Source organism: Sparus aurata, chromosome 11 (genome assembly GCF_900880675.1).
Source record: "Sparus aurata chromosome 11, fSpaAur1.1, whole genome shotgun sequence".
NCBI lineage: Eukaryota > Metazoa > Chordata > Actinopteri > Spariformes > Sparidae > Sparus > Sparus aurata.
In genome coordinates, this window is record NC_044197.1 from 4,611,858 (window position 1) to 4,638,041 (window position 26,184).

Here is a 26,184-nt window from a genome sequence, read left to right on the forward strand (position 1 = left end):
CAATGGGAATACCAGCTGCAGGGATGTGTAGAGAAGCGAGCAGAAAAACAGGTCTTCAGCAAACATGCACCCTACTGAAGTCTCTGCGAGCAGGGGGCGTGCTGTTCTGTAGCTGACCTCTAGCTCTGACCTCCCTGTGGTCGATGGGTAACAAAAAGCAGTTTTTCCTCCTTCGGGGAATGGAAAAAGCCTCGCAGGACCCCTCCGAAGACTAACATAAACTTCTCTCCACTTTCAGATCCAGTGTTTTCTGACACCTGCAAGATTGATACCAAGTTCCTGTCTCTGAACTACCTGGGCGGCTACGTGGAGCCACAGGCATCAACGGGCTGCGTCCTGTCTGGCCCCGACAAAGACCGAGAAGTCCACATCATCGAGCTGCAAGCCCCCAACTCCAGCAGGTGAACAGCCAGAGCCAAGAAAACATGTTGTCAGAGTTTATTTTTGAGGTCAAGATGCTCACACTAATCTCTATGGAGTTTGTTTTGGATGGAAACTAACACGAAGGCTGGGAGGAAGAGTGGGGTACTGTTCACTTAGTGGTGTTCTTTTGAGAGAGATATTTCAAAACTGGGCCTCAAAGTTCAGGTTTCCAGATAATCTCCTCACTCCCTCAGAGGAGTGATTATTGTACACCCAGAAGACCGCAGATCTGGGAACGTGTTGGTATCTGTGCTGTATCTCACTCTGTTGCTATCTGGTCTGTAGTGCATATGTCTGCCTTTTTTCTGGGAATACGTCCAGCTTTTTAATTAGTTGGCCAGACACATGGGGCACGATAGCACAATGCGGACCAAACCAATCCAAAATGCTTTTTTTTCCCTCTCCTTTTCTGCAGCGCTTTCCAGGTGGATGTCATAGTGGAACTACGGCCTCTGGAGGCCAACGGCCTGCTGCACCGTGACGTCGTCTTGGTGCTGAAGTGCGCCAAGTCTGTCAACTGGGTCATCAAGGCCCACAGTGTGATCGGCAAGCTGGATGTTGTGGTAAGCAAGCAGCGTGACAACTGGCAAAAGCGTCTCATCCAGGAACATCTTCTTTTTTTCCATCACAGACTTCACCCCCCTGAGATGTTATATAGTCTTATCACACATGGCAGAGCCTCACAAGTCATGTCACAGACAAGTGAAATGTCATCACTTTGCACTGCTGACCAAAGATGTTGTCACACCAGAATGTGTGTTGAATTGGCGCCTGGTCCCCCGCTGCAGGATAGGGTGGGAATAACAGGTTAGGAGGAACTGTGAGATTTCATTGCGGCAGCTCCAGGGACTGTCATCACAGTCAGAGAGCCAGGGGCGGCAGTTGAGGGGGCGTCACATACTTTCAGAGGCAAGGCTACTAAGCTGCTTCCCATCAGTCACAATGTGAATTATGAGCAGCGTTTGTTCAGGCACTTTGTTAAGCTGGAAGCTGTTAGAACCTCCTCAGCACACACCATATACAAACACTGGCTAATTACTGCAATATATCAGAGTTTCCTTTACTTAGAAATGTGGTTTTATACTTATCAACCCTGAGCGAGAATTTACAGTTTTGATATTAAATCTTCATTAGTGTTACTTAAGGTTGTCAGGATCCCGAGGAAATACAAGAATATGACACCTACAGAGGAATAGTTGAACTATAGATCATCTTGATGGAGAATTGGCAGTTATCCAACCGCTGAAACTGCTCAGAGATGGAAATTTAAACCCCACTATGGAACATATATTCCCAAAAATATTTCATTTGCACATCTGTACCTCCGATACATCTGCTGCTGTCTCGTGTGCCCCTCTCTGCTGTTAGCTCTGTACTGGTTTCAGTGGAGGTGTGCCCGGGGGTCTGTGTTTCCTCACTGTGTAATGCTGATACCCCTACAGGGCTGCTGCAGCTATGACACTGCAGTTTTGCCAGGCGCAGTGTGTTTGTACAGCTGCCCGGTCAGTGCTGTACAGTAAGTCAGTCAGGTTGTGAGAGTGTAATGCCAGGCCACTGCCTGCGATACGCACAGAACAGCTCAAATGGGCCTGTAATACCCACCTCACACAACAATAGAGCAGTTTAGGTGAGGAATGTAGATCATTTTCAGATATGCTTGATTGAATATCCTGACTGAAATAACTCGCCATATTGTAAACATATTAGATTTTGCCCGCAGATGATGAATCCTATTGACGAAAGTGACCTCCTGTTGTACCACAATGAGGTTGTTGTTGTTTTTTGTTTTTTACAACAACCATCAGATGGATTGCAATTAAATCTGGCACAATTGTAATCTATTCACTGCTTTGGTACATGAACAAACACCTGCAAAACAGGACGTTCCAGTAAACCTCAGATCTACTTTGTGTCTACTTCTACAAGCTAACGCTAACATACTACCATGATAAACTTAGATGGTGACCATGGTAAAAAATAACACCTGCTTAACATCAAACATTCATTTGTGAACATGTTAGCCTGCTGACACTATCATTTCTGTCAAAGCACAACTATACTACACTAAGTACAGTTCTTACTAATTAGTACATTAAGGCTTCTACAAAGTCTGTTAAAGGATAAGTTCACCCAAAAATGGAATTTCAGTCAGTATCTACCAACCACCATGTCGATGAAACGTCAGGTGAAGTTTCATAATCCACGATAACATCCGTGGACCTTCACAGCGGAACAGTGTTGCAGCATTCTCCTAAACATCTGAAATAGATGGGGACGTGTTGTAAAACAACGAAAAAGGCGGTAACCTTGTTAGCCTAGCAGCAACAGTGAAGATTTTGACCCAAAAGAGTGTAAATAACATCTTTTTAAATCAATTTGGGATCTCCAGGCTGAAGGAGACACGCTGGACGAGTTATATGGAATCGTTTTTGAAATGCATGGTGAATGTGTTCAAGTGGTTACTTCTGAGTTGTACCACTGTTGTTTTTTTAGAGATAAAAATAAATGTTTAAAAGTTGGTTTGAAACCGGAACCTGTTACAAACAAAACGTACAAGCACTGCTACACATCATTGTCAGTGTTATACCACAGGAGGATGTTCCATCTAAACACAAAGCCATACTTTGTTCCCACGTAGCTGACACTTTTACTTCTCTTTGACAGCAGCGGTACACAGGATGCTTTGCTTATGCAACCAGTGTTTGGGAGATTGTCAGCTCTGTATGTGATATGATAGCCTCGTAAAATCTCACTCTCGCTCCTGTCAGAAAGTGGGTTTTCCTCGGGGTTGCTCGAGAGACTTGAATGTGTGGGAACTTGGCCGCGAGAAAGAATCATTACTCCTTTACACAGGGAGGGTACACAGCAGGGCAGGACATGAGTTTTAGGCGCAAACGAACATGTTGGTTTCTCAGCTTTAATGGTGACACGCCCATTACCTCACACTCATGCACATGATTCACACTTGACACAGAATACGAACAGGACTGTACTTGAAGTTGACTCACGTATTACTTGAACAGTTAATCATGTCATTTGTTTCAGAAGAACATAGAAGCAGCTTCTTTGAAAAATCCATTTATCTTTGAGAAATTATATATTTTTGTTTTTCATATAAAAAAACAACACTTCTGCTTTCTTCTCCACAGGCCTCTGATACCGTCAGTGTTAGTTCAAATACCGAGAGACTGGTGCAAGTGTCCAAATCTCCCAAGCAGCACTTGCCATCGGGGGCACAAGCTTTGATCATGTGGGCCGGGGAGCATGGCTACAGTCCAGTCACGTCTTACACCGGCACTCCTGTGGCAAACCACTTCAATATCCGACTTAGAGAGCCAGGTAAACTGAAGAGACATCCTCTCCATTCTCCACTCAGATCGAATGAAAGTGTAGCAGAAAGAAAAATTGTGTTTTCATATACAGTGTTGTTAAAACACCATGCGCAAGACTTGCATTTAAGCAGCTGCTACAATTGTTTTCTTGACTAATATTGCACGTTTCACTGGCCTCATAGCAAAACCAGCGTGGAATTGTTAAATGGTTTTATAGTCATAGCCCTGTGTAAGTTCCCTGCCTGTAAAATCAGCCTCATGAGCTTCTACCCATGTGTGACTTCCAGCTGTGGTGGATCCTCTGGAGAGCATGTTTCCTCCAAAGCTGTCCAACTCCAGTCCTCATCCAGGAGTGGGAACGGCTTCACGACACTCCAGTCTGCCCTTTCCCTTCCTTCAACCTCTGCCCTCCGCCCTCGACGAGCAGCCCTGGGAGCACGGAGAGCCCGAGGAGGGCCAGGGCACTCTGAGTGTCGGCCTCAGCGTGCAGTGTGAGGACAAGAGGATGGTGGTCAGCATCGACAAAGAGAGCCTGCAAGTGAGTGGACAGCTGTCAGATCATAGCACATGTAAAGCACTACGCAGCACATTGTAGGTGTTTTATTAAACATAATTACTCATCATATTAAATCAGTACAATTTTGGATGGAACAGATTTCTACATCACATAAGCAGTTTAGGATTGTTCCTCTGTAATGATAGACAGACGGAGCATATTTTATTCTCATATGCGATGCTTGATCATAATTTATCCTCAAGACTGAACAGGAAAAAACTCAACAATCAAGTCATTTGTTTCCATCCAGAGTAAATCCACTGTCATAAATAATTTTTAATGGGATTCAAGTCGCACATCTGAAAACTGTTTCACGGTCTGATCGTTCGGATTTGCTTTGGGGTACTTAGTTGTTTACGTCTCTGCTCTTGTGACAAAGACTTGATGTGACAAATTGTGACAAGGAGAAAGGAGAAACAACAAACATGGAGGATATCCAGAGAGAATACCAGCGTCTGGATCAATTAGGGGGGCTGAATGAATGCTTTCTGCGCTATGATTAGAAAATGGCAACATAAACCTCCATGTTGCTGGGCTGTTGATGATTGAAGAGCATCCACAGTGTGCATGCATTTATGTTATACAAATACACTATACAATGGTCAGTGTGGTTGTGATAAACACAAATGTAAAGCTCACTTGTTGATTGATATGTGAGCCTTCATCCGTCATGATACGAGCTAAATATAAACATAACCTCATCAAAGTTTGAGTTCGACAGAAGTAAAAACATAAAAGAAACTCTGTTCAGTACTGTGAGAAATGTTGTCATTATTTTATTGCTCTTTATTTAAACGCCAGCGTCCCTGCTTTACACAGGCCGACATTGAGGCAAATAGGACAGTTTCCAACATTTGGCGTCTGAACACGGGGACGGAGCAGTCAGCCCACATCACAGAATGGAAACTGGCATAGACTATAATTAGAAGAAGCTGGAGCTGGAGCTAGACCACCTTGTGGGATTTGTTGATTCCTGAACTCCAAGTCTTACACAACCCCTTTGACTTTCCCCCCCTTTTTTTTTTTTTTTTGATTTGATCTTCATCCGATCTTGCCATTTTTTGTCATTTCCACAGACGAATGGGTTCACCCATGCCAACCTAACACTGCAAGACCCAGCCTGCAAAGCAACAGTCAATGCCACCCACTACACACTGGAAACTCCTCTGACTGGCTGTCAGACCACCGTATATCCTCTGCAGGGTAGTCCAATGGCCCTCTACATCAACTCTGTGAGTATAATACCTATTATTACATTTTAGGTTAAAGCTGCTCAACCACTATCATTAAAAAAACATGGCCTCCTAGTTTGTGATTTAAGAACAAATGGAAGTCCAAAGAATAGGTTAGGTTAAACTAACTAGATTTATGCACTTAGGTAGAAACTTAATATATAAAAATCAAGTTTTATTAATTTTTCTGCAGTGATACAGTACATTAAGTAATGGTCTAGTGCTAATCAATGCTAACGTCTGCAAGCTAGGCTTACTAGGCTAATTATCTTCCACCTATAGAGTGAAAACATTTTCTGAATGAACACAAGTTAACTTAGTTTACCAGCTTCCATTTTTTGAGTAGAATACAAGTTTCATAAATCTCTGAGAGCACATAACCGAGGTCAGTGGGTTGTTTGAAAACTAGGAAGAAAAATTTCCTTAATGGACAGTTGTAGGCTATAAACAGCTACGATATGCTTCAGTCAGTAGAGCACCGCCTCAGTTAACAGAGAGTTTCCGAACACTGCCAGCTATCAGATGTCAGTCAACAGCTGATGGGAAACACCCTCTCAGAGGCCTGAAGCTTTTTACACTGTTTCCACACATGGTTTTATCCTTCTTTTTGGATGAATCAAAAATGGAAAAATGGGCATTATAGTTTATATTTCCTAACACTAAAAGTAGGTGAAATCAATGTTCCATTTATCTTTTAAAGTTTATTTTTCATGTAGTGCTCGCATGGGACTCAGCACTCACATCTGACATCCTCGGTTATCTTCATCATTATGGAATGCACTCATTCAGCGTGTTTGTTCTAACAAGCAAGGATGAATCACTTCCTCCCCAACCTTTTGAAATCTTTTGTGCAGAGGAACTTTTGGAACAACACATTTTTTGTCCAATGCAGATTGAAAACCTGGGCACATGTCCAAGGTCGTCTTTTGTGTTAGCAGTTGGACGCAGGGATAACCTCTGACCCCCAGTTACAAGACATACATTTTCATTGTGTAGGTCCCTGCACATCAAAGATAATGATAACAACGTTTTTCGCTGTTGTTCCTCCTGTCATGTGACATGTTGATTTAATTCAGCTGTGGCACCAGTGGAAGGTCAACTAACATGTGGTGCAGACTTAAGAAAAACAGTTAGTGTGATTGAGATTGTCCTCTCACCTCATTAAATCAAGCTGTTCTTAAACCAGTGTGAACTCATCTCAGACCCCTTGACATTCCTCTGCTCTGCTGAGAAATTAAAATTATGTTTTATGTTTGCGTCCCAGCGCTGAAGCCACAGGACATTCCCACATTTTTAGATCCAACTCATTGGTTACAGAATGTTTTGGCAACCCCTCTCAAATATTCAGATGTCCGCGTCTTTGGCTTACGGAACACCCCTGAATTAAGCAACACTACTCACAATTGGATCTGTTTTTAAACGAAAAAAAAAAATGTCTGGAACTGATTTTTGTGAAAGTTTTCCTTCTACCTACTTACTGGTGTGGCTTTGGGTTTGTGACTAACGGACTCCTCTGTGGATTACAGGTTTTGATAAGTCATTCTGAGTCAAAGGATGGGAGCGGTGGGCCGCTGGATTATGACGACCTGGAATCTGGAGACTTGGTGTTCCCGAGGGACCCGGTGGAGCCCACAGAGCACCAGTCTGTCATAGTGGTAAGACCTTTGAATCATTGTGGTTCTGTCTCTGGGAGAGCCTCTCTACATTGTAGGGTATGACAGGTCAACAAGTCAAGACCGCCGCTCATCTACATCTCAATTTAAAACGTGAGGAGATGGAAGAAACTTCATTTCCCAGAGTCCCTTGGTGCTACTAAAGACTCATCTGGCTCCTGCAATCTCTCTGTGTTTCCACGACGTCTGTTTTATGAACTTGACCTGACATTTTTCCATTTTGAAGTTTCTCCATCTTCTCCCCTCCACTGACTTATTTTCCTTTGTCTCATCCATTCCTCATCTCCCACTTATTGTTCTTGTTTATACAGTATCCCTAATGTTCCTTCCCTGTTTTCTGCTCCATCTTAATGTGGTCAAACATGAAGTAAGAGTGCTTAGCAATGGAATCTGAAGTCAGATCCCTGCTGATATTTGTTTTGGCTTTGTCTTTTTTTCTCCTCCTAGTTCAATTGCACGTACAGAAACAACCAGGAACCCTCAAAAACACTTCCCAGGATTGTACCAGGACCAGGGATTCAGCCGGTCAAAAACACGACGTTTGTCATGGAGCTGTACAACACACTGCCGTCCAGCAACCCCTCACGCCAGCCCTTCTATACCGTCTCAAAAAATCAGCAAGTCTTTGTGGAGGTATGCTCTGCATTTCCAGCAAAATACTTCTTATTTCTGTCTTGTGCAACTTGTGTTTTTGCCCCTAAATGAAGACTTTAGAATGAATACAGCTCTGTGTACTCTCTGTCTGGGACTTTAGCTCTTCCTGCTTTGATCTCTTAGTGTGGCATGCACAAGGTCAATTTGTATTTGTCTTCTTGGGGCCCGAAAGCTAACACTCACTTTCACCCCTCATATCTACGTTGTGTGTCCTCTCTATGTGTCTCTGTATCCTGTCTATCTGGCTCAAAATCCTGTCCGTCTGTTTCGCCACAGTGATTGTGGAGGTCACGTAAGAGATGGCAAAGACTCTCTACTTTGAGGTCCTTTGAAGAGGGGATTTATAATGATATCAGCAGGAGGTGCCTCGCTGACAGTGGGACGCGGGGCCAGATGGTTTTAGAGAGTTTTGTAGGGATGTGTATGCAAGACCTTTCAAATGAGGATACCATCGCTGATGATCCAGTGGAAGGAAAGAGGAGAAAAGTAACTCGAGGGACTTACTCATGGAAGGAAAGATATTACGACCATCATAACTGAAATGACTGAAATAACTGAAGAAAGTTGTTGTAGTTGACCAGCGTTTTAGCAAACTGTTGCTACACATCCAACAGATAAAGCAACATAAGAATTCATAAGGGGTCATTTTCACGTCCACCTGATGATTCGTCCGCGAACTCCTGAGGGAAATATCTGGATCTTTAGCTGCTATATGCTCCTCTGTGTTCGCTAGTTTGTCTCTAACTTTGTCCGTCTGTTGTCTGGTGCTGGACAGGTAGTGTACGGTGAGTTTATCAAGGTAAACAGCTGCCTGCTGGGACTGGGATAGGGATCAATGGGAGCAGTGAGAGTAAACGAAACATTTAAGTTGCTACCATAAAGCGGAAACCATGAGGTGAAACATGCTGGAAATCTTGTAGAGTTGAGAAGAACTGCGTTGGCCTCTGTGAGAATTCCCATACATATATATTAATAAAAGAAAATATTGATAATCTGCAAAGTAACTTGTAACTAAAGTTATGTGTAGTGGAGTAAAAGTACATTATTTGCATCCAAAATGTATGTTTGGCAGTATAATGTAGCAGAAAAATTGTACTTGTATTGTACGAACCAGCACTTCTAAAGTTCTCTAATCAACGTTTTATATCTCATTTGTTAAATCCATTCAAAATCTGTGTTGTGAATACAACAAGTTGTTGTTTTAAGGGGTTTATTTCTTGGCCGGGAACAATGACCTCCTGGAGTCCTGTCAGCGAGCTTGTTCCTCCTTCTGCAAGTATTTATGCTGATGTTTTCTTCTTCTGGCTTCTTTTACTGGAATGTGAGCGCGGTATCAGTCTCATCATCTAACTCTCAGCAAGAGAGCGAATAAGTGTATTTTCCAAACTGTCAGTTTACTCCTTTAATTACTTTTTACACTGATCATTTTTATCTTAACTGAAGTGCGACAGCTTGTTTAAAGGAGCCATGCATTTGACTAAAGAATGTTTTTTCTTCCCTGTCATGCTTTAGATCACATCAACCGCATCAGATCCGGAGCTGGGGTTCATCCTCATATCATGCTTAATTTCTCCCAATTCCAACCCCAGCGTGGCCTCAGACTACACTCTCATTGAGACAGTCTGCCCCACTGATGACTCCGTCGAGTACTATCCTCAGAGGGACTTCCCTGTCCCTCACACACAGTTGGAGAAGAAAATGTTTAGCTTCACCTTCAACTCGAAGTTCAACATGTCCCTGCTCTTCCTTCACTGTGAGATGTCTCTGTGCTCCAAGAGATCTCACAGTAACATACTACCACGGGTATGCAGTGTACTCTTCTTCAAATGACTTCCATTCTCTTGCATGTTTAATGATTTGACTGAACAGGCCGTGAGTGTTTCTTTAGTCTCTCCAGAGGTACAGTATGTAGTTTAAGAGGTGTTTGTTTGAAATGATTGTAGTGCACTATCTTTGCTCTGGCTGACCTGAGCGAATCAGTATCAGGTCTGCACCTTAAGCTAAGCAGGAAGCATGAATCGATGTGCAATTTGCCAAGTATCCAGCTGCAGGAGAAAATAAGCATCCATCTTATCCATTATTTTAGTTTTTTCTCTTACTGTGTTCTCTGTCCAACGCTCTTGCAAACACTTTCCTCTACTTTTTCTTTTTCTAATGTTTTCACATGAATGTGAGATACAGCAGAGGCCTCAGGCTGCCTTTTGACACTGAAGCCAATTGTTATATTCTGATTACAATCAGTGTCAGGCTCATGAGTTTGTCATTTGTTTGACTTCCAAGTTTGTACTTTCGGTCAGGTGTGACGGAAAGTAATTTACTTAAGGTTGACAGATGTGAATGTTTGCTTTCACAAAACCTTTTATTTGCTGTAGAAAATTACAGAGACCTTTAAAGGAGACCTGTTCATTTTTTTTTCTCCTTTCCTTGCATGTAAACCTATTTTAGTAGCAACCCCAAATGAAATAAGGACCCGAAAGTGAACATAATACGTCTAGTTTAACAAAGAGGCATATTTTCTTCTTCTGAAGGATTTCTTCACTGTAAATGTTGCAGTTAATTTACTTTTATTTCTCAAATGTGATCCACACAGTGCCTACAACCCACTGAGACCTGCGATTCTCTTTCCGTGGACAATATCATGAAGATGATGATGGACACCAAGACGTTGACCAAGCCATTGGTTGTGGTAGATGGATCTGGGAAACCGGATATAGTACTAGACATACCAGGTTAGTTAAGAAGACAAAAAAAATTATTTCACACCGACTCAGACCTTCTGCCAATGCTTAACCCAACTTGAGTCTAAAATGCGTCGGTCACTCTCATTCATGTTTCAGTTTTATCGGTGCTACACATTTTGAATTAAGCTCTGGTTGCCATTGTTTTGAGTATGAAGTGCGATAAGGAAACTGGAGTAAAGAGAGAGAAGCCGGTCTGAGTGTGAAGGAGCCGGAGAAAGCTCGCTCCGATACTACACAAACCACAAAACTCTGCACATCACTTCCCCACATCTGGTCTTCATTAACTTGCGGCCTGTGTGTGCGTGTTGTGTGATTTGATATGCAGGTGCGTGTGGATACACAATCGGTGTGTGCGTGTATGTATCTGTTTACATTAATGCCTGTACACAATATGTGTGTGTTTTGGGGCGTGTGTGCATACTACCGTGTGGTTGACTGCCGCGAAGGGGAGTATGCTAACGCTGAGGCCCAGTTCGGCTCCTCTGGACCGGTTCATGCTGTGGGAGAGGTGGAAAAAGAGGAGTCATACAGAACCAAGCTCCAGTTGTTTTCACTTAGAACCTTCACTGTGGCCTCTGCTTTCCACTAGAGAGGGGGAGAAGGGAGGAGTGTGTGTGTGAGGGGAGTGGTGGTCCTCTTGTTGGCTTTGGGAGTCCGGCCAGAGCCTAAGGGCCGCTTGTTTAGTCACTCATTCATTCAGTCGCTGTTTCGCGGGGTCTCAGGGGCTGTGAGTGTGATCTGATGCAGGGAGCAGCCAGCAGATAGAGGCTTGGGGGGGGGTCTGAGGTAACCACGGTCACATTTTACTAATTATGACTTAAAATGAGATGTGGTGATATCATGAGTGCCCGATCTCTGGTGGACTGCCAGTGCTTTTCAAATCAGCATCCCCTCTGAGCAATGACATCAGCGAGCGCTGTGGTCAGTTTGACTCAACGATACTGACTCATAACTTTAATATAAATCACATCATTTTAATCAGTGTGGGATAGAACCCGACTGATACATCAGCATTGGCCAATACTGACCAACTCGGGCTTTTTGGGGATATGTTGTAAGTACTACAGTATGAAAAACGCAGTTGATAAATGACATTGAAATTGTTTATGGACAGCAGGAGGATGTTTGATTTGGGTTGGGTAAGGGTGTCTGGACATTTCTCTTGGCTATAATACATCAGTACAAAGATGGTAATAAGAACTGGAGGGTTAAACATCCGCCCTGCAAGAAGTAGAAGCCAATCTTAAAGAAGCAGTTCATCCAAAAATGAATATACAGTTATTATCTGCTCCCCCCCCCATGCTGATGGAAAATCAGGTGAAACATTTCTGGAGCTTCACAGTAGAACAGCCCTGAAGTATTCTCAGCAACAACTGTATTGATGACAACCAAACAAAGCCATGAAGACCCTCCAAACAGCTTGTCCGCTGTAACCCAAGTCTCTGAAAGCCCCAAGATCCCAAATTGATTTGAGATGAAAACATTTACAAGCCAAAATTCACACTGTAGCTGCTAAGCTCAAAGCTTCCCATCGTCCCCTCAAAGCGCGTGGGTGGACAAGCTTGACCGTGCGTCAAGGGTGTAAATAACGTCTTCTCAAATCAATTACGGATCTTGGGGCTTTTCAGAAACTTGGGTTACATCTGACGAGCTGTATGGAGCTTTATGTTATGTTTTTTGTTTTGAAAGTTTCAGAACGAGTTCCCATCTACATGTAGGTAACACTGGTACAAGTCAGGCTCTGGAGACTGTGACTCGTCAGAGTTGTCATAGTTGAAAACTGCTGAGCAGAAGTGGGTGGATTTATTATGACACATTTGATTTTGGTGCTTGGCAGAGATGTAGATGCAGTCACTTTTTAGCCCAGTAAGTCCAGTACTGATGTTTAGGAAGCTTTGGGGGATGCTGGTGAACAGAAAGTCTGAAATCCACAGTAATGAGTGAGTGAGTAAGCGAAACTAGTCCAGAGAAGGCAGCAACATGCCCCTGCCCACACCACTGCCAGTGCAGAGGGTTTATTTTCCATGGAGCACATTAAGTAAACACAGATATGCAATAAACACGGTGAAAAAAAAGCAACATTTCAAAGGCCCTGTTTTATGACACAAAGGCATCTTTTATGCTAGGATGGCAAACAAAACAAACAGCCACAGTTCTGCGCTGGACAGCATCCCAAAGAGCCGAACTCGATCCACAAATCAAAGGGGGCCACTTGTGGCCAACTTGGTGCATGGAAAAAACATAACAGCCTCAAAGCTCTGCCATCAAAAGTAGATTTACTGCTTCACAACATCAATAAATTGTAGCTCTTATAATGGATCTGCTAACGTTCAGGAAAAGTTGAAAAGCATCTTTTATTTGAGAGGCTGGCAGTGCAGGTTATATCCTTACACCAGTACAAGTAGTAATACATTACTTTAAGTCTGAAACGACTAAAGGAAGCAGATACAAAGCCTGTAATGAGAGTTGGGTTTATTTACATTACAATGAATAAGATGAAATCTGCTTTTAATATCATAGTTATTGTATTATACATTATATTAAGACAGGCTGAAACTGTGGTGTAAGAAATATACTTTGTAAGTGAATGTGTTGACCCTTCAGATTGCTGAGCTTTCCAAGCTGCTGGTATCTTTGATAAATATCCGTGATGATGCATCGCCCTTAAAACCTGCTGAATTAGGGTTTTTTTTTTTTTGCTGCTGTGTTCACTGGCTGAATGTCAAGCAGCTTACTTTATCATTCACGTTATCATAAAACTAAAAGAAAATGACGTTTCTACTTGTACATGAGTTTGGACTCATGCCTCAGCAGATTGCAATCATTAAAAAAGTGTAAATCTTCCAACACTTTCTACTTTTCCACTAAGAATGCTGAAGAGAAAAATGTGTGAGCAGATTCATCATGAGAACCGTGTGCAACTACATAAAACCGAGGAACCTAAAAAGAAGCAATGGTCATTACGTCACTGAATCTCACTTTGGGGCCAGAGAGTGGTGACAGCTCTGTTGGAGTCTTTGATAGATATATCAAAAAACAAACAGAAACCTAAAACTTATCTCTATCTGTGTGACTTCTGATAAAGAAATGTCTCCAGAATGTGAGAGAACACACTTCTGAGAGTGTGTTTCTCCATGCATCACCCATAGGCTTCAGTACAACCAAGCACGACAGTCTGGCCGCGAAGCAAGATTCGGTGACGTAATGACCCTTGTTCTTTTTTAGTTTCCTTGTATAAAACCGCTGCATGCCGTCAGTTGTATGCAGTGCTAATGGCCCTTATGCGGTCACAGGCTTTGAACTGTGAAGTTCAGCTGTTGTCGGCTCTAAACGCACAAGCAACCGGCGTCAAGAGGCATCAGCCATCGGTGGTTTCCTTAAGGAAAGGTCAGAGTTGAACGAAAACAAGTCAGTACGCGGGGGTGCGCTCTCATTCCATAGCGAGCAAACTTGCATAAACAAATGACGTTCATAGAGATATCAGAGCTGTTCCAACTTTGGCAACAGCTTGAAGCCGCAAACATAAGTCATGGGGTTTAACTTAGAGCATCGGTCCCCACAGACGTCAAGGCTTTATTTGAAAAGGTACATTGAGTTTTTAGCTCTGGGCGTTGTTAGACACAGAGTCATATACATTTCTTCACATTCAACATAACAGAATCTGAGTCAGATTTACAGGAAAACATTGCACACCACTGTCGGTTAAGTGCGTTGTTCCTCCGTTTTTGCTCGCGGAGCTGAAAGCATTAGCGGCCACTCTCTGCATTCTTAGGATAACAAGTCACATGGGACAGATAACACAGGAGCGATGGGATAGGGGTGAAGGGTGGCAGAGAGGAGGTCCTCTGGCCATCGTCCCCTCTGAAATTAAAGTCCTCTCTGATGACCTGTCATCATTCATTATGCCAGATGATAACTCAAAGGTGTTCTGTCCAAGAATAGCACCCATTGTGCCGGAGTCTTGGACATGGACCAGGCTCGCCTCTTGAGTTCGCCCTGTACACAAGCGCCTTTGTATTGTTTGTTAAGACATCATTACAGCTAAGTTCACTTTTGAAAGCCTTCCAGATGGCTCGAAATAAATGAGTAAGCAGAATTGGTCGGAGTCAGTAGGTTCATCCTTTAGGACACTGTCAGCTCACAGAAAAGCTGCTCTTTCAGCATTTTTCTGCTTCAGGTTTCTGTATCACATTCCACAGAGAATTGCTTATCAACACAGGGCAATATCAGCAATCTGCTGATCCACTGGCCTGTGGCTGACAGGCTGACTCAGGATATGTATTGTGTTTTTTTTTTTTTTTAAATAATTAAAACTCAGAGTGTACTGTGTGTCAAGATACCTGATCATCAACATACATTAAAATCTCTTCATAACCTTTCTTTTTTACAGACCCCAACATCCCACCGGGTCCTCACGGGAATAGTAAGTTGTATTTCTCACTATCTCAGTCCTCTCTTTATACTTTTATGTGTGTCTATGAATGTATATTTTATGCAGTGTTATATTGAATAGTTTAATGGTAATACATCGGTTAAAAAGTTTTATTTTTATACAAATACGTAACCATGAATAGATGGTGTTTATAGATGTACCAATACAATTTTTAAAATGTAATTTAATATCATGAATGTTTTTCTGTTATATCCTATTTGTTCTTTATTAAGTTCATTTTTATTTCATTATACAGTTTTTTGTTTTTTTAATTAGAAATGCAGGCTAAACTATCAGCCAGCTAGCTAGCTCCCCATGCTGTTTGTATTTCTCTGAGACATCTCAAGACTACAACAGTGTTAGAGTAACTGACTTAACCAGTTAGCTGCTACCACTAACACCGGCTCATAACACAGCGCAGCTAGTTAGCAGGCTAGGTTTGAGGTAGCACGTGCTGCCATGTTAAGGTTAAATAAAAGGGGAGGTCTGTGTCTTTGTTACTTTACAGCATCATCTAGCTGTTGGATTTAGAAGTATTGAACTCAGTCTAGCTAACAGGAGCTAATTGGCTAAATTTGTTAGCAGTTATTGCCACATTCTGAGAAAATCTAGAAAAATCTTAGTTGCTCTTTTTGGGGAAAATCAAGAGAGACATATTGAAACTAGAATAGCACTTGGTAGAGCGTCTGCCTCCACGCAACAATCCTCTTTAATTCAGTCAAGCCTCATCCAATAACAAACTCCATATCAAGATCTAGAATTATCTTAAATTGCAGTCAGTCATACATCCATATGCTATTCTCTGAGAAATCAATGAAAATGTTGAAAAAACACAAATGCAGTGTTAAAGAAAGAACGAAAAACAAAATCCTGGATCCGTCCCTGTATCTGGATCAGCACCAAAAGTTAATGAGGTCTATTCTAGGTCATCGTCCCTCCAAGTTCATCCATTCAATTGTTGTGTAATCCTGCTGACAAACCAACCAGCCAACAAATGGACACCGATGAAAACACGACCTTCCTAGAAGAGGTCATTTAAAGGGACAGTATGAAAAGCGGTGTTATAAAATGACTTCTTGAGATAAAAGTGGACACACTTGAGTTAGAGTGCTGAACATGACCCTTTGAATATCATTATTTTCTTAGTCATGATAGCTTTTTAATCATGTCCTATATTTATTTTAATTATCGAAGACTTTTGATCTCAGACTGTGTGTGTCAGGATTTCTAATATATCCAAGTTTACCTGCCAACATGTATAAAACTGTGTTCTGTTTTCTCTCATAGCCGACGTGCTGGACACTGCGACAGTGGTGGGAATCGCATTCGCAGCCTTTGTGATCGGGGCCCTGTTGACCGGAGCCCTTTGGTTTATCTACTCACACACAGGTAGGTCCTTCACCTGCTGCTCCGTGGCCCCCGGCCCACCTCTCTCTCTACATTAATGAAAAGATAAGATGCAGAGGAATGTCCCAGAGTCTCAGTGCCAGAAATGTGCCGCTGGGATTGCCAAACATCCTGCTGCTGACAGAGGCCAGTTCACAATAACATATTGACTCCTTGACTGTAAATATATCCTGTTGGTCAGCAGCAAGAGCTCTTCTCTTTCCTGCCTTTGAATGTTTCGGGGGCTGCAGGGTGGTCAGCGAGTATTCTCAGTACAATGGCTGGAGACGAGCTGGAAATTCCCCCTTTTGGTTTGAGCGGCACTCACCGGAAAAGACATACAATCTGTCCATTAGATGCCAAGACCTTCCCCATCGTCCCCAGCCTGCTGACCCGAGCCGACCCCTGAGAGGAAGTGTGCTCCCAGCAGCCCTCTGAGTTCACCGTTGCATAGAGCTGCCCTGTTCTCGTTGGCCTGACTGCTTGAATGGTGACCTGCCATGCCGCTGACCTGTTGCCCCATGGCTGATGTGTTCTCCATGGACGTCTTTCATAAACGGGGCTAGGATGTTTGACTTTTAGAAGTCGGGGCTTTCTGAAAATACAACAATGTGAGTGTTTAAGTTTACGCTAAGTTTACAGTTTGGTAGAAGCTCACAGTTGGAGAGTCTTGAATGGTTGTCAGTAAATCATCCTGATGTGAATGTAGCAAAGACACAGCCACTTGTCAGAACTGTTAGAAAATGTTTAAAGCTCCAGTCATGCTAAGTCACGAGTGTTTACCGAACAGGATTTCATGTGGAAGAAAAGATCAGCTGTCAGATTTTAGTGCCCTTATCTTTAACACAATATTGGTATTGGCTCCTCTTCGGGAAGCCACTTTATTTAAGCTTTATGGGTTTCCTAGAGTGACAAAGAAACACATGCCTTGTAGCTGACTGGTTTTTCCAGAGGACAAAAGTGAGCACGTATAAAGAAACAGGTGTAAGGATAGTAGCTATGGAAACACTTTCTTAACTAAACATAAAACCGAATGTTCCAGTTATGAAAATAGGCCTTAGTTGGGCGTGTCAAGCTGTCTTTGCTGAAATGACCTTACATGGCTACATTGGCAGTTCCATGTAAACCCCAAGAATGTAGATCCCCCAAAAAACAACCACCAAAAATATCAGTTGAGTGTATTTTAAACCTTGTACACAGAGATGAAACATGAAAACAGATTTGAGTCTATCCCCTCAGGGTCTGAGGACAAGGTTCCAGCCCTCTTGAGAAAGAAACATTTTCCCTGTTTTTTTTTTTTTTTTTTAAAGTTACATACGCTCATTGGCATTATTTGGGGGGTTTTGTATCCCTTACAGTTTGATTCCTTATAAGGCAATTAGACGTGTAAATGCTTTATAAGGCACCTTACAATATGTTATTTGACATTTTGCTCATTATCTTGGCACTTATAATAGGTCTGCATTCTGCCAGGGGCTGCAGTCACGCCTGCCAAGAGATCTGCTCTCCACCTCGGCTCAATTTGTGAAATAACATACAAATGAAACAATTCTAAACCAATTTGGAAAACAGGCTGAATCACTCGCACGAGGAGAAATTTCACACATTATCTGCTCTGAAAATCCAAACACATTCAACTAGATTATAAAATAAATGATTTTTTTGGTGATCGTCTGAGTTTTCCTGTGGTGCCACCCTGAGGTTGACATTTATAGGGTTTGAGTAAAATTCCACAACAGCTGTTGGGTGGATTGCCATGACATTTGGTACAAATATTTGTGCAGAGCTTGAAAGGATTTGTGTTCACGTTGGTTCACTTCACTCTTAATCTCGCACCATCATCTGGTCAAAACTATGATTTGTTAAATACTTTGAGTTATGAACAAATACATTCCCATCAGCCCAAGCTGTACTTTGTGTTTAGAGCTAGTTAGCAAATGTTAGCATGCTGTAAGGCTAAACTAAGACAAGGTCCATTTCCAATTTCTGATTCCCATTATCGGAAAATTGCTGAATAATTGGTCGCCCAACACATACATATAAAATACATATATATTTTAATTGTTCTTGCCAGAAAATTAAACATCAGATCCTTAAAAACCTTTGCTCAAGTACTATTTGAGTGGATGACGATCACATTTACCAAATATTTCACATGATATCTTCACTTTTAGTTAAGTTTGACTTTTGGATACTTCTTGCGACAGTTGTTAGTCATTGTTTGGGATTTAACTTAACTCAATTTCAGAAAGACAAATTCAAAGAAAGACAAAGTTTTCTGTATCATATCATGGGACACTTTGTTGTAGATATTGTAATTTTGAGTGTTGACTGTGCCTGGAAATACTGAGAATGGGCTTCTGCCTCATCCAGACGTTGAGGCAAGTTGTCAGACATCTGCTGCTGCACAGAGTTTTCATACGCAGTGTGTTCCTGTGACATAAAAGCAGCCTTTATCTCTCTATCTAGAAAGATGATATTAGACTTGAGAATTTATATTTCCTCAGACAGCTGAGGTGAATCCGAGTCCCTTTGTTTTGTGGAGCTCTTGGTCCTGTGAGGGAAGAACCCCTGGCAGCTCTGCTCTGGTAAACATTAACAGAACTTAGAGGCCTCAAAGAGGGAGCGGGATGCAAGATCGCCTGTGGACACATATGCCTGCCATATATGCAAGCACTCGTGCATACGTGCAAGTACTACTTTTAGTACAGAATGAACTGTCCCCAGAAAAAAATCTTTATCTGAGACAGAACATTTTATTGTGCCCTGACTGTTCCTTTCTAGGAGGGATAAAGCCAGGAAGCAGCCAAAGAACAGACCTCAGTAATAATTGTGCCAAAGACTGAAATTAAACACAGACTTGGCTTCATTTCAAAAGCTGTTCATTGTCTGTCAGAGACATATTCAGTAAACAAATGAAACAACTTTCACTGGCCTCTTCATTTTAAGCGCTGGATCCCGCGAGTCCACAAAATGAAATGCTTATTTAGACACAGAACAATAAACCAGTCTTGGTTGGAGCTAAAGTCAGAAGGCCCCGTCTTCTGTTTGCTCTGCTTTATCTGCTAAATCCAGGCTAATTGATTCCAGATAACCAAAGAAATGAACTCCATGATCGTGAATCCTCTTCTTTTCTTATTTTCAAAATGTCATCTGTCGGACAGGACGTGAGCCGGTTGTTTTTGGGCTCCCTGAGGAGGAACGTTTTTGGGTCCTAGCAGTTTGCGAATCTGTGACAGATTATGATTGATATGGTAAAAGTTAATTCAGATGAAGTCCAGAGTTCTTATTGTATTGCTTTGCTCCTTTGCCAAGTGCTTTGTACTAAAACCCACACTACTTCTGCTTGAATAAGATGTGTAAATCTACACAAGGACGTGCGCAAAACACTGGGATAAAGAATTTTATTTTAACTGAAGCATAAGGTTTATGTCAAGCAGTGACAGTCATAGTAAATAGTAGGAGATTAAACAGTTCATTTTTCACCAGACTACGGGGGAACAATGGAGGTTCCAGCATTCTAGAGTGCAATTTGTAGCTCTACCCAAATCGATTCCTCATGCTCTTGCCTACCCCTGAATTCCTGTCATTTATATCAATGTCTCCCCTCCTCCCTCTTCCTCTGCACTCCCTCTCCTGCTCTAGGTGAGACTGCGAGCACACAGCCGATCCAGAAGTCGCAGCCCGCCTCAGAGAACAGCAGCGCGGCCCACAGTATCGGCAGCACACAGAGCACGCCCTGCTCCAGCAGCAGCACAGCGTAGTCCAGAACACGACCCAGCTGGACGCAAAAAAGCCCTGCCGCTTCACCAGGAAGGGCACGACGGTTCACGAGGGCCGGTTTGTTGATCTCCTTCCATAAAAGGAAATATTTCTGGGGGGTGTGATAGGAAGATTATGATAGCAGAAGAAGAAAACACGCAATAACACGTTCGGCCCTTGTGTAAATTCCTTTTGTGTCACTTCAGTTGTGTGCAGTATAAATATGCTGTCCTGGTGTTATTGGTCTGTAATAGAATAGAGCCCCAGCTTGGCAGCCTCACCTCCAGTACAAGACGTTACAAAGCAACAAACGTGAGCTCAAACAGGCATTTCTTTTTAATCAAAATGCTGCTTTTTTTCCAGAGCACAACACCGCCTCTTGTTTTGACCTTAAATGGTGTGATTTAGGCTCTTTGTAACAAGAAGGTGTACTTCAACAGCGAGGAAAAGAAATCAAGCTGCAGTGATGTCAGGATCAGTAAGTAAGATGTTTATGGCTGGACTATGACACGTTACTTTATGACATGCAGCCCCGAGGAAGCAAAGAAACCACTATTAACATGCGGACAAAAGTGCAGTATGAGCGGAAGTTGTCACCCTGACACAGAGAGAGGTGATGGCTATTTCAGAGACAGTGTAGGTATTGAATGTAAACAGAAGAGTAAACGCCAAAAAATGTGAAAGAAAAATGTGAAAGACTTGCTGATAAAAAAAGCCACATTTTACAGTGTACTCATTTCACTCCCTCCCTCGATAAAGACATATTTTACCAGCGTTTTCTAAACAGTCGTTACACAACTTTAAAGGGGCATTATGGGTTCCCTTTTTTCTAGTTATTGTTAAGGGAATAGTTTAACATTTTGGGAAATGCGTTCATTTACTTGTATGCAAAAGATCTGATGAGAATATCTGTGCCTTGTCTGTGCGTCAACCACGGAGCGTGATTCTGACAGTGAATAGCCTAGCTTAGCATGAAGACTTGAAGCAAATATTTCTTAACATTTTCACATTTACAAAGCCAAAGATGCAGCGACAGCGCTCCTGCAACTTTTAGAGTTGTTGGGGAAAACATGTTCGTCTTGAACATTTGAACGTTTGGGAGGCAATGGCTACATCCGTGCACAAGAAAAGGTAAAAGCTGCTAGCTTGTTTGGCTTCACATTGTTAAGTGATTGGCAGGCTTATACCAACAGTTTTCATCCCAGGTGGGAGTTTTATAGCCTAGATGCAACAGTTAGCGTTCTTCTGTCCAAAGCCAACCAGCCTTACCAGCCTTAGACACAGTCTGGCTAGCTTTCCCCCTTGCTTCTGATGTTTATGCTAAGCTAGGCTAATCACCTGTGGGCTCCATACTCAGCGTACAGCCCTGATTTCCCAAAACGCCAAACTATTCTTTAACACCTGTATATTTTTGTGAATATTGTAAATACTCAAAAGTGTTATGAGACAGAGTGTGTGCAAATTCTGTTTCGGTGCTTCTGGATTCGACAGATTGACCAGTGTGAGGTGCAAGTTTATTCAATTTCTCATTTTTTAAAAGCAAAGAAATAAGAATCATAGTGTTCTACTTTGGGTATAATTTAAGGGCTGTTTCTTACAATCATTGATTTATCTGTTGATTACTTTTAATCAATTATTTAGTCTATAAAATGTCAGAATATAGTAAAAAGGGTCCAAAACACAAAGATATGAATTCATTTAAAACAGGGAAAGACAGCAAATCCTCACAATTTAGAAACTCTTTGAAAATGTGGCCTTTTCTATTATTCAGCTAAACAAAACGTATTAATACATCAGCTGTTTGTCCTCTTATCTGACAGATCCTGAGGAAAACTAGATTTCTTACACTATAAAGCCAAATGTACAGTTTATGGATTTTTTAAAACAAATTTCTTTTTCTTTCTTTATCTTTTTGTATAAATCTTGGCACTGACCGTGTTAAATAAGCTGTAGCTGAAGCTCATTGTTATGGACTTTTATTTTCATGTTTTCTGTCAACTGCAACACCACGACCACCCCACCGCCTCAGAATAATATGAATGTTTGCCGTAGCGCCTTCCTTTAACCCTTCATGTGTTAATATCAGAGTGTGTTTGTGTGTTTGTGGGACTAACTGGGCTCTTTGCATTGAGAAGGGACGTCTCCCTGTAACGATTTTAACCATGACAAGAAAAACAGAATGTATATTATCTCAAAGCTTTTTCATTTTTTTTTTCTTCTTATGTAAACTTGTATAAAGCTTTTTACAGAGGGAACAGAGTATAAATATATATATTTGTGTATAGAATTATATTTTGGAATATATTTACCGAGAGAAATTTATTGTCTTCTATGTGTGTGTAAGTACTGTGAATTGTGGATGTGCTCATACGTAACACACGTTTGTGGGGGAATTGTTCGGTGTGTTCATTAAAACGCCTCGTGACACGTTTTATGACACTTAAAGAGGAAAAATACTCATATTTGCAAATTCAAAATTATTCAGCTTAAGCTTTTCGTTTTTAGAGTCTGTTAATGAAAATCTAACCGTTTATATTGAAGAAATTTGCCTCTGCACTGACATCATGTTTATTAAGCTTTTAAACTTTTATATTTCAGTAGCTGATAGAAGAATCTGTCATAGAACATGTTGTGAGTATTTAATATAAGAGCTTTTAAACAAAACGTTACATTCTTCTATACGTGGAATACGACTCATTGCGTTTTGTTTAAACATAATTACAGCTCCAGATTGATCACAGATTTTTATATTAAATGTTCACTGATATATTTTCATGTGAAGTAAAGAAATCAGATATTATACAACCTTGCAAAGTTAATATATCTTAAATATGTAATTTCATATCATTGAAGATAAGCTGTAGTGATGAATATTAAAATATAGGTTAAGTTTACTGCTCCAAAAAAATAATTCTGTCGTTGTCTACTCTTCCTCCTGCAGATGGAAAGTCGGGGGAAGTTTTGCAGTCTGCAAAACATTTGTCCGGAGCTTCCAAGAGAAACAGCGTCGCAGCATTCTCCTAAACAACTGAAGTAGACTCAGTATAGATAGATTTAAATAGATTGATCGGTACATTTTATCCAGAATAATCCCAATCTCCAGGGGCCTCCAGATCCCAAATTGAATTGAAGAGATGTTTATCTTGTTTAAGCTGCTGAGCTATTAGCGTTAGCATACCCCGTGTGAAGTACGTGCATGAGCGTGACCGCATGTCAAGGGTGTGAATAATATCTTTTGAAATGAGTTATAGAACTACTGCCTCATTGGGCCATATAATGTTATGAAGTCCTCATCTACTTCAGTTGTTCAGGAGAATGCTGCCACGCTGTTTAACTGTGAAGCTCCAGAAATGTTTTGCGGACTACGAAACCTCACCTGACTTCCATCATCCTGAGGGCTGAGTACATAATGACAGAATTTTAAATTTTTTGGGGTGAACTGTTCCTTTAAACTACATTTCAACACGAGTCTGTTCCCCACAAATTCAATGCTCGGTTGCTGTAACGGCAAAACTCAGATCACCAGCTTGTTTTCAGGCCGTCTGTTGTCACAGCAACAATGTTTATCCCAATAAAATCATCTAAAAAAAAAATAATGAAAACTGAAACCACTGATGGCCGCGTTCAAACCAGAGTGGAACGTCCCGTAAGCGTGCGTGCGCTCAGTTAGCGTGGAGAGGATCCAGCAGTGTTATTTTGTTTCTGGAAACTGTTTTCAATAACACTTGAGAAATCTTTTTTATTCGAGTTGTATTAGAACCACTTGGTCTTAGAGCAACATTAGAACTTGTTTGTTTGATCGGGCCGGTTGCCAGGCGCGTCAGTGCCAGAACCGAGCAGAAACCTCTCAGTCAGTAAAGCTCTCTTGCACGGTAAATACACAGCGGTGATATGTCGCGCCGTTATCAAGCAGCGCCACGGCGAACTACAACAACCGTGTCCCGCTGTACACGGAGCCGTGAAGGATCCATCTGCTGCAGCCTATAATCAGTGGTCAATGTGGGATGAGGGCTTTCTGACATTCCTGTAGTTTTGAGGTTTCTCTTATCGGCTGCGGTTCATCCGTCTTCCATATGTAATCATCTCCTCCACCCCCCTGAAGTCATGCTGTCAAGTGGCCGAGCCTTGAGTTATGATCTGGATTTAATCTTCCCATTTGTGATCATTTGGGTTTTTTTTTTTTTTTTTTCTTTTCCCCTCCAAACTAACAATACAATTCACAAGAGTTGCTGTTCCAAATATCAACATTCCTCCCTGCCTTTGACCCCAGTGCATGCCAGGAAACCTCCACCACTTCCCCCACATGACAGTGAAGTATGCAAAGATAATATGGGTAACGCTTTAGAATAACAATCATTAATAGTTGGTATATTTACATTTGATTAAATGTTAGTTAACAGTCGCTGGACTGCGGAGAACCCTAACCCCTAACCCCTAACTAACAATGAAATATAAACGATTGATTAAAGGTGCGGAACGTCGCTCAAATCATCAACAGAATGTGTAGAAATAACAGTTTTGACGTCTTTGTTTTGTGTTGAAGGGATTTCTATTGAAGTTAGCATGCTAACTAGCTAGCCCCTTGCTACGTTGTACCTCAAGAGGTGATAGTCCGATAGTAAACAACGTCAACAATCCTCCCCGCAGCTTCCAGTCCAGAGAAAATCTGATAATCCAAGCTAGCTGCATCGCTAGCTGCATCGCTAGCCGCGTCGTTAAACGACCTCACGAGCTAACAGCATCCACAGTTAGCATCACTTAGCGGTTGTGTGATAAGCTGCCCCCTATAGGTTTGGAGTGCGAATTCAACAGGTGGCCAATTCCTACATATAGCACCTTTAAAGAATGGTTTATAAAGCATTAACTAATTACTAAAGTGTAATGAACCACACATGTATCACTTATTAATGATGGTTATTATAAAGTGTTGCCATAATATATTATCAGTGTGAAATAATGTTGCCGTATCAGACAAAAGGAGCGACGTAGTCAAAAGATCTTTTCACGCTGGGACTCAAAGTTGATGCTGAACTGGGAACAGCTGTAACCGGAGCACAAATCCATATATCTAGTCGTTGATTGTATTTTGTTTTTAACCATTTGACTACCTCATGTTTTTTTCTATGAATGTGTACTTTGTGTACTGTGTGTGTGTGTGTGTGTGTGTGTGTGTGTTGTTACGTGTGTTTGAACTCAAGAGAAATGTTCACAGGTTAGACTGCAGTCGGATGATTCGGCGGCCCTTTACGTGGTTTTTTTCATTGCAGTTCAACTTTTGTATTTTTCCGATCTCAAAGCAAACAATGAAGAGTTTGAGCTTCTTTCCCGTGATGCCAAGATTTTTTTCTTTTTACCGGGGGGGACGTTATGTCAATGTATAAAAACTTTGATTAGCTGTTATTGTTTCCTTTTGAAAACGTTTTATATGCTGTAAATACGCATGATCTTTGTATACCCAATATGTCCAATAAATTTTCATAATAATTTACAAGCCTGTTGTTTGGTGTGTGATTTTCCTCGGTGGCGCAGCGTGGACGCCTCCTGGCTGGATCTGGTTTAGAACAATGAGCTGTAGTAACGACGTGTTAGGCCTGGCTCTGCTGCGGTGAAGTCATGACTCGTCTCTGGTGAGCTCATAACGTGATACAGACCATGTGGCTGGAGGTTTTTCGCCGGTTTGGGGGGGGGGTGAGTCCTTACCTCCCTCCCCTCCCCTCCCCTCTCCCCTCCTCTCCATCTTTGCTTTTGATTAGAGCTCCCTGGAGATGGCTCTGAGCAGGCAGCGTGCCTTGGAGTGGATTCAAGAGGCTCCGTGATTATAGCACAAGAGAAAGAGGCCGAGGGCGAGCGGCGAAGCTGCCTCTCGTGATGCCAGCTCAGGTTAGCCTCGAATGGTCCACATGTCCCGAATCCTTCTGACCCCTTAAAGGCCTCCGCGACTCACATCTGCATCTTTCTTATTTTGTAGTTTTTTTTCCCCCAGACTGCCCCGA

At 41.9% G+C, this 26,184-nt stretch overlaps 1 protein-coding gene across 2 annotated transcripts in view; it reads left to right on the forward strand.

Annotated features, from left to right (window-relative positions):
* Window positions 1-25,679, forward strand: part of tgfbr3 (transforming growth factor, beta receptor III) — a 73,598-nt gene extending 47,919 nt beyond the window's left edge. For both annotated transcript variants that reach the window (XM_030433280.1, XM_030433279.1), the window contains 12 exons: window positions 239-401; window positions 839-986; window positions 3,573-3,762; window positions 4,043-4,293; window positions 5,388-5,543; window positions 7,070-7,198; window positions 7,664-7,849; window positions 9,383-9,673; window positions 10,461-10,599; window positions 15,002-15,034; window positions 16,331-16,432; window positions 20,075-25,679. In XM_030433280.1, coding sequence (XP_030289140.1) covers window positions 239-401; window positions 839-986; window positions 3,573-3,762; window positions 4,043-4,293; window positions 5,388-5,543; window positions 7,070-7,198; window positions 7,664-7,849; window positions 9,383-9,673; window positions 10,461-10,599; window positions 15,002-15,034; window positions 16,331-16,432; window positions 20,075-20,193 — 1,907 coding nt within the window. In that variant the 3' untranslated portion in view covers window positions 20,194-25,679. The remainder of the gene's footprint in view (window positions 1-238; window positions 402-838; window positions 987-3,572; window positions 3,763-4,042; window positions 4,294-5,387; window positions 5,544-7,069; window positions 7,199-7,663; window positions 7,850-9,382; window positions 9,674-10,460; window positions 10,600-15,001; window positions 15,035-16,330; window positions 16,433-20,074) is intronic.
* Window positions 25,680-26,184: the final 505 nt, after the last annotated feature.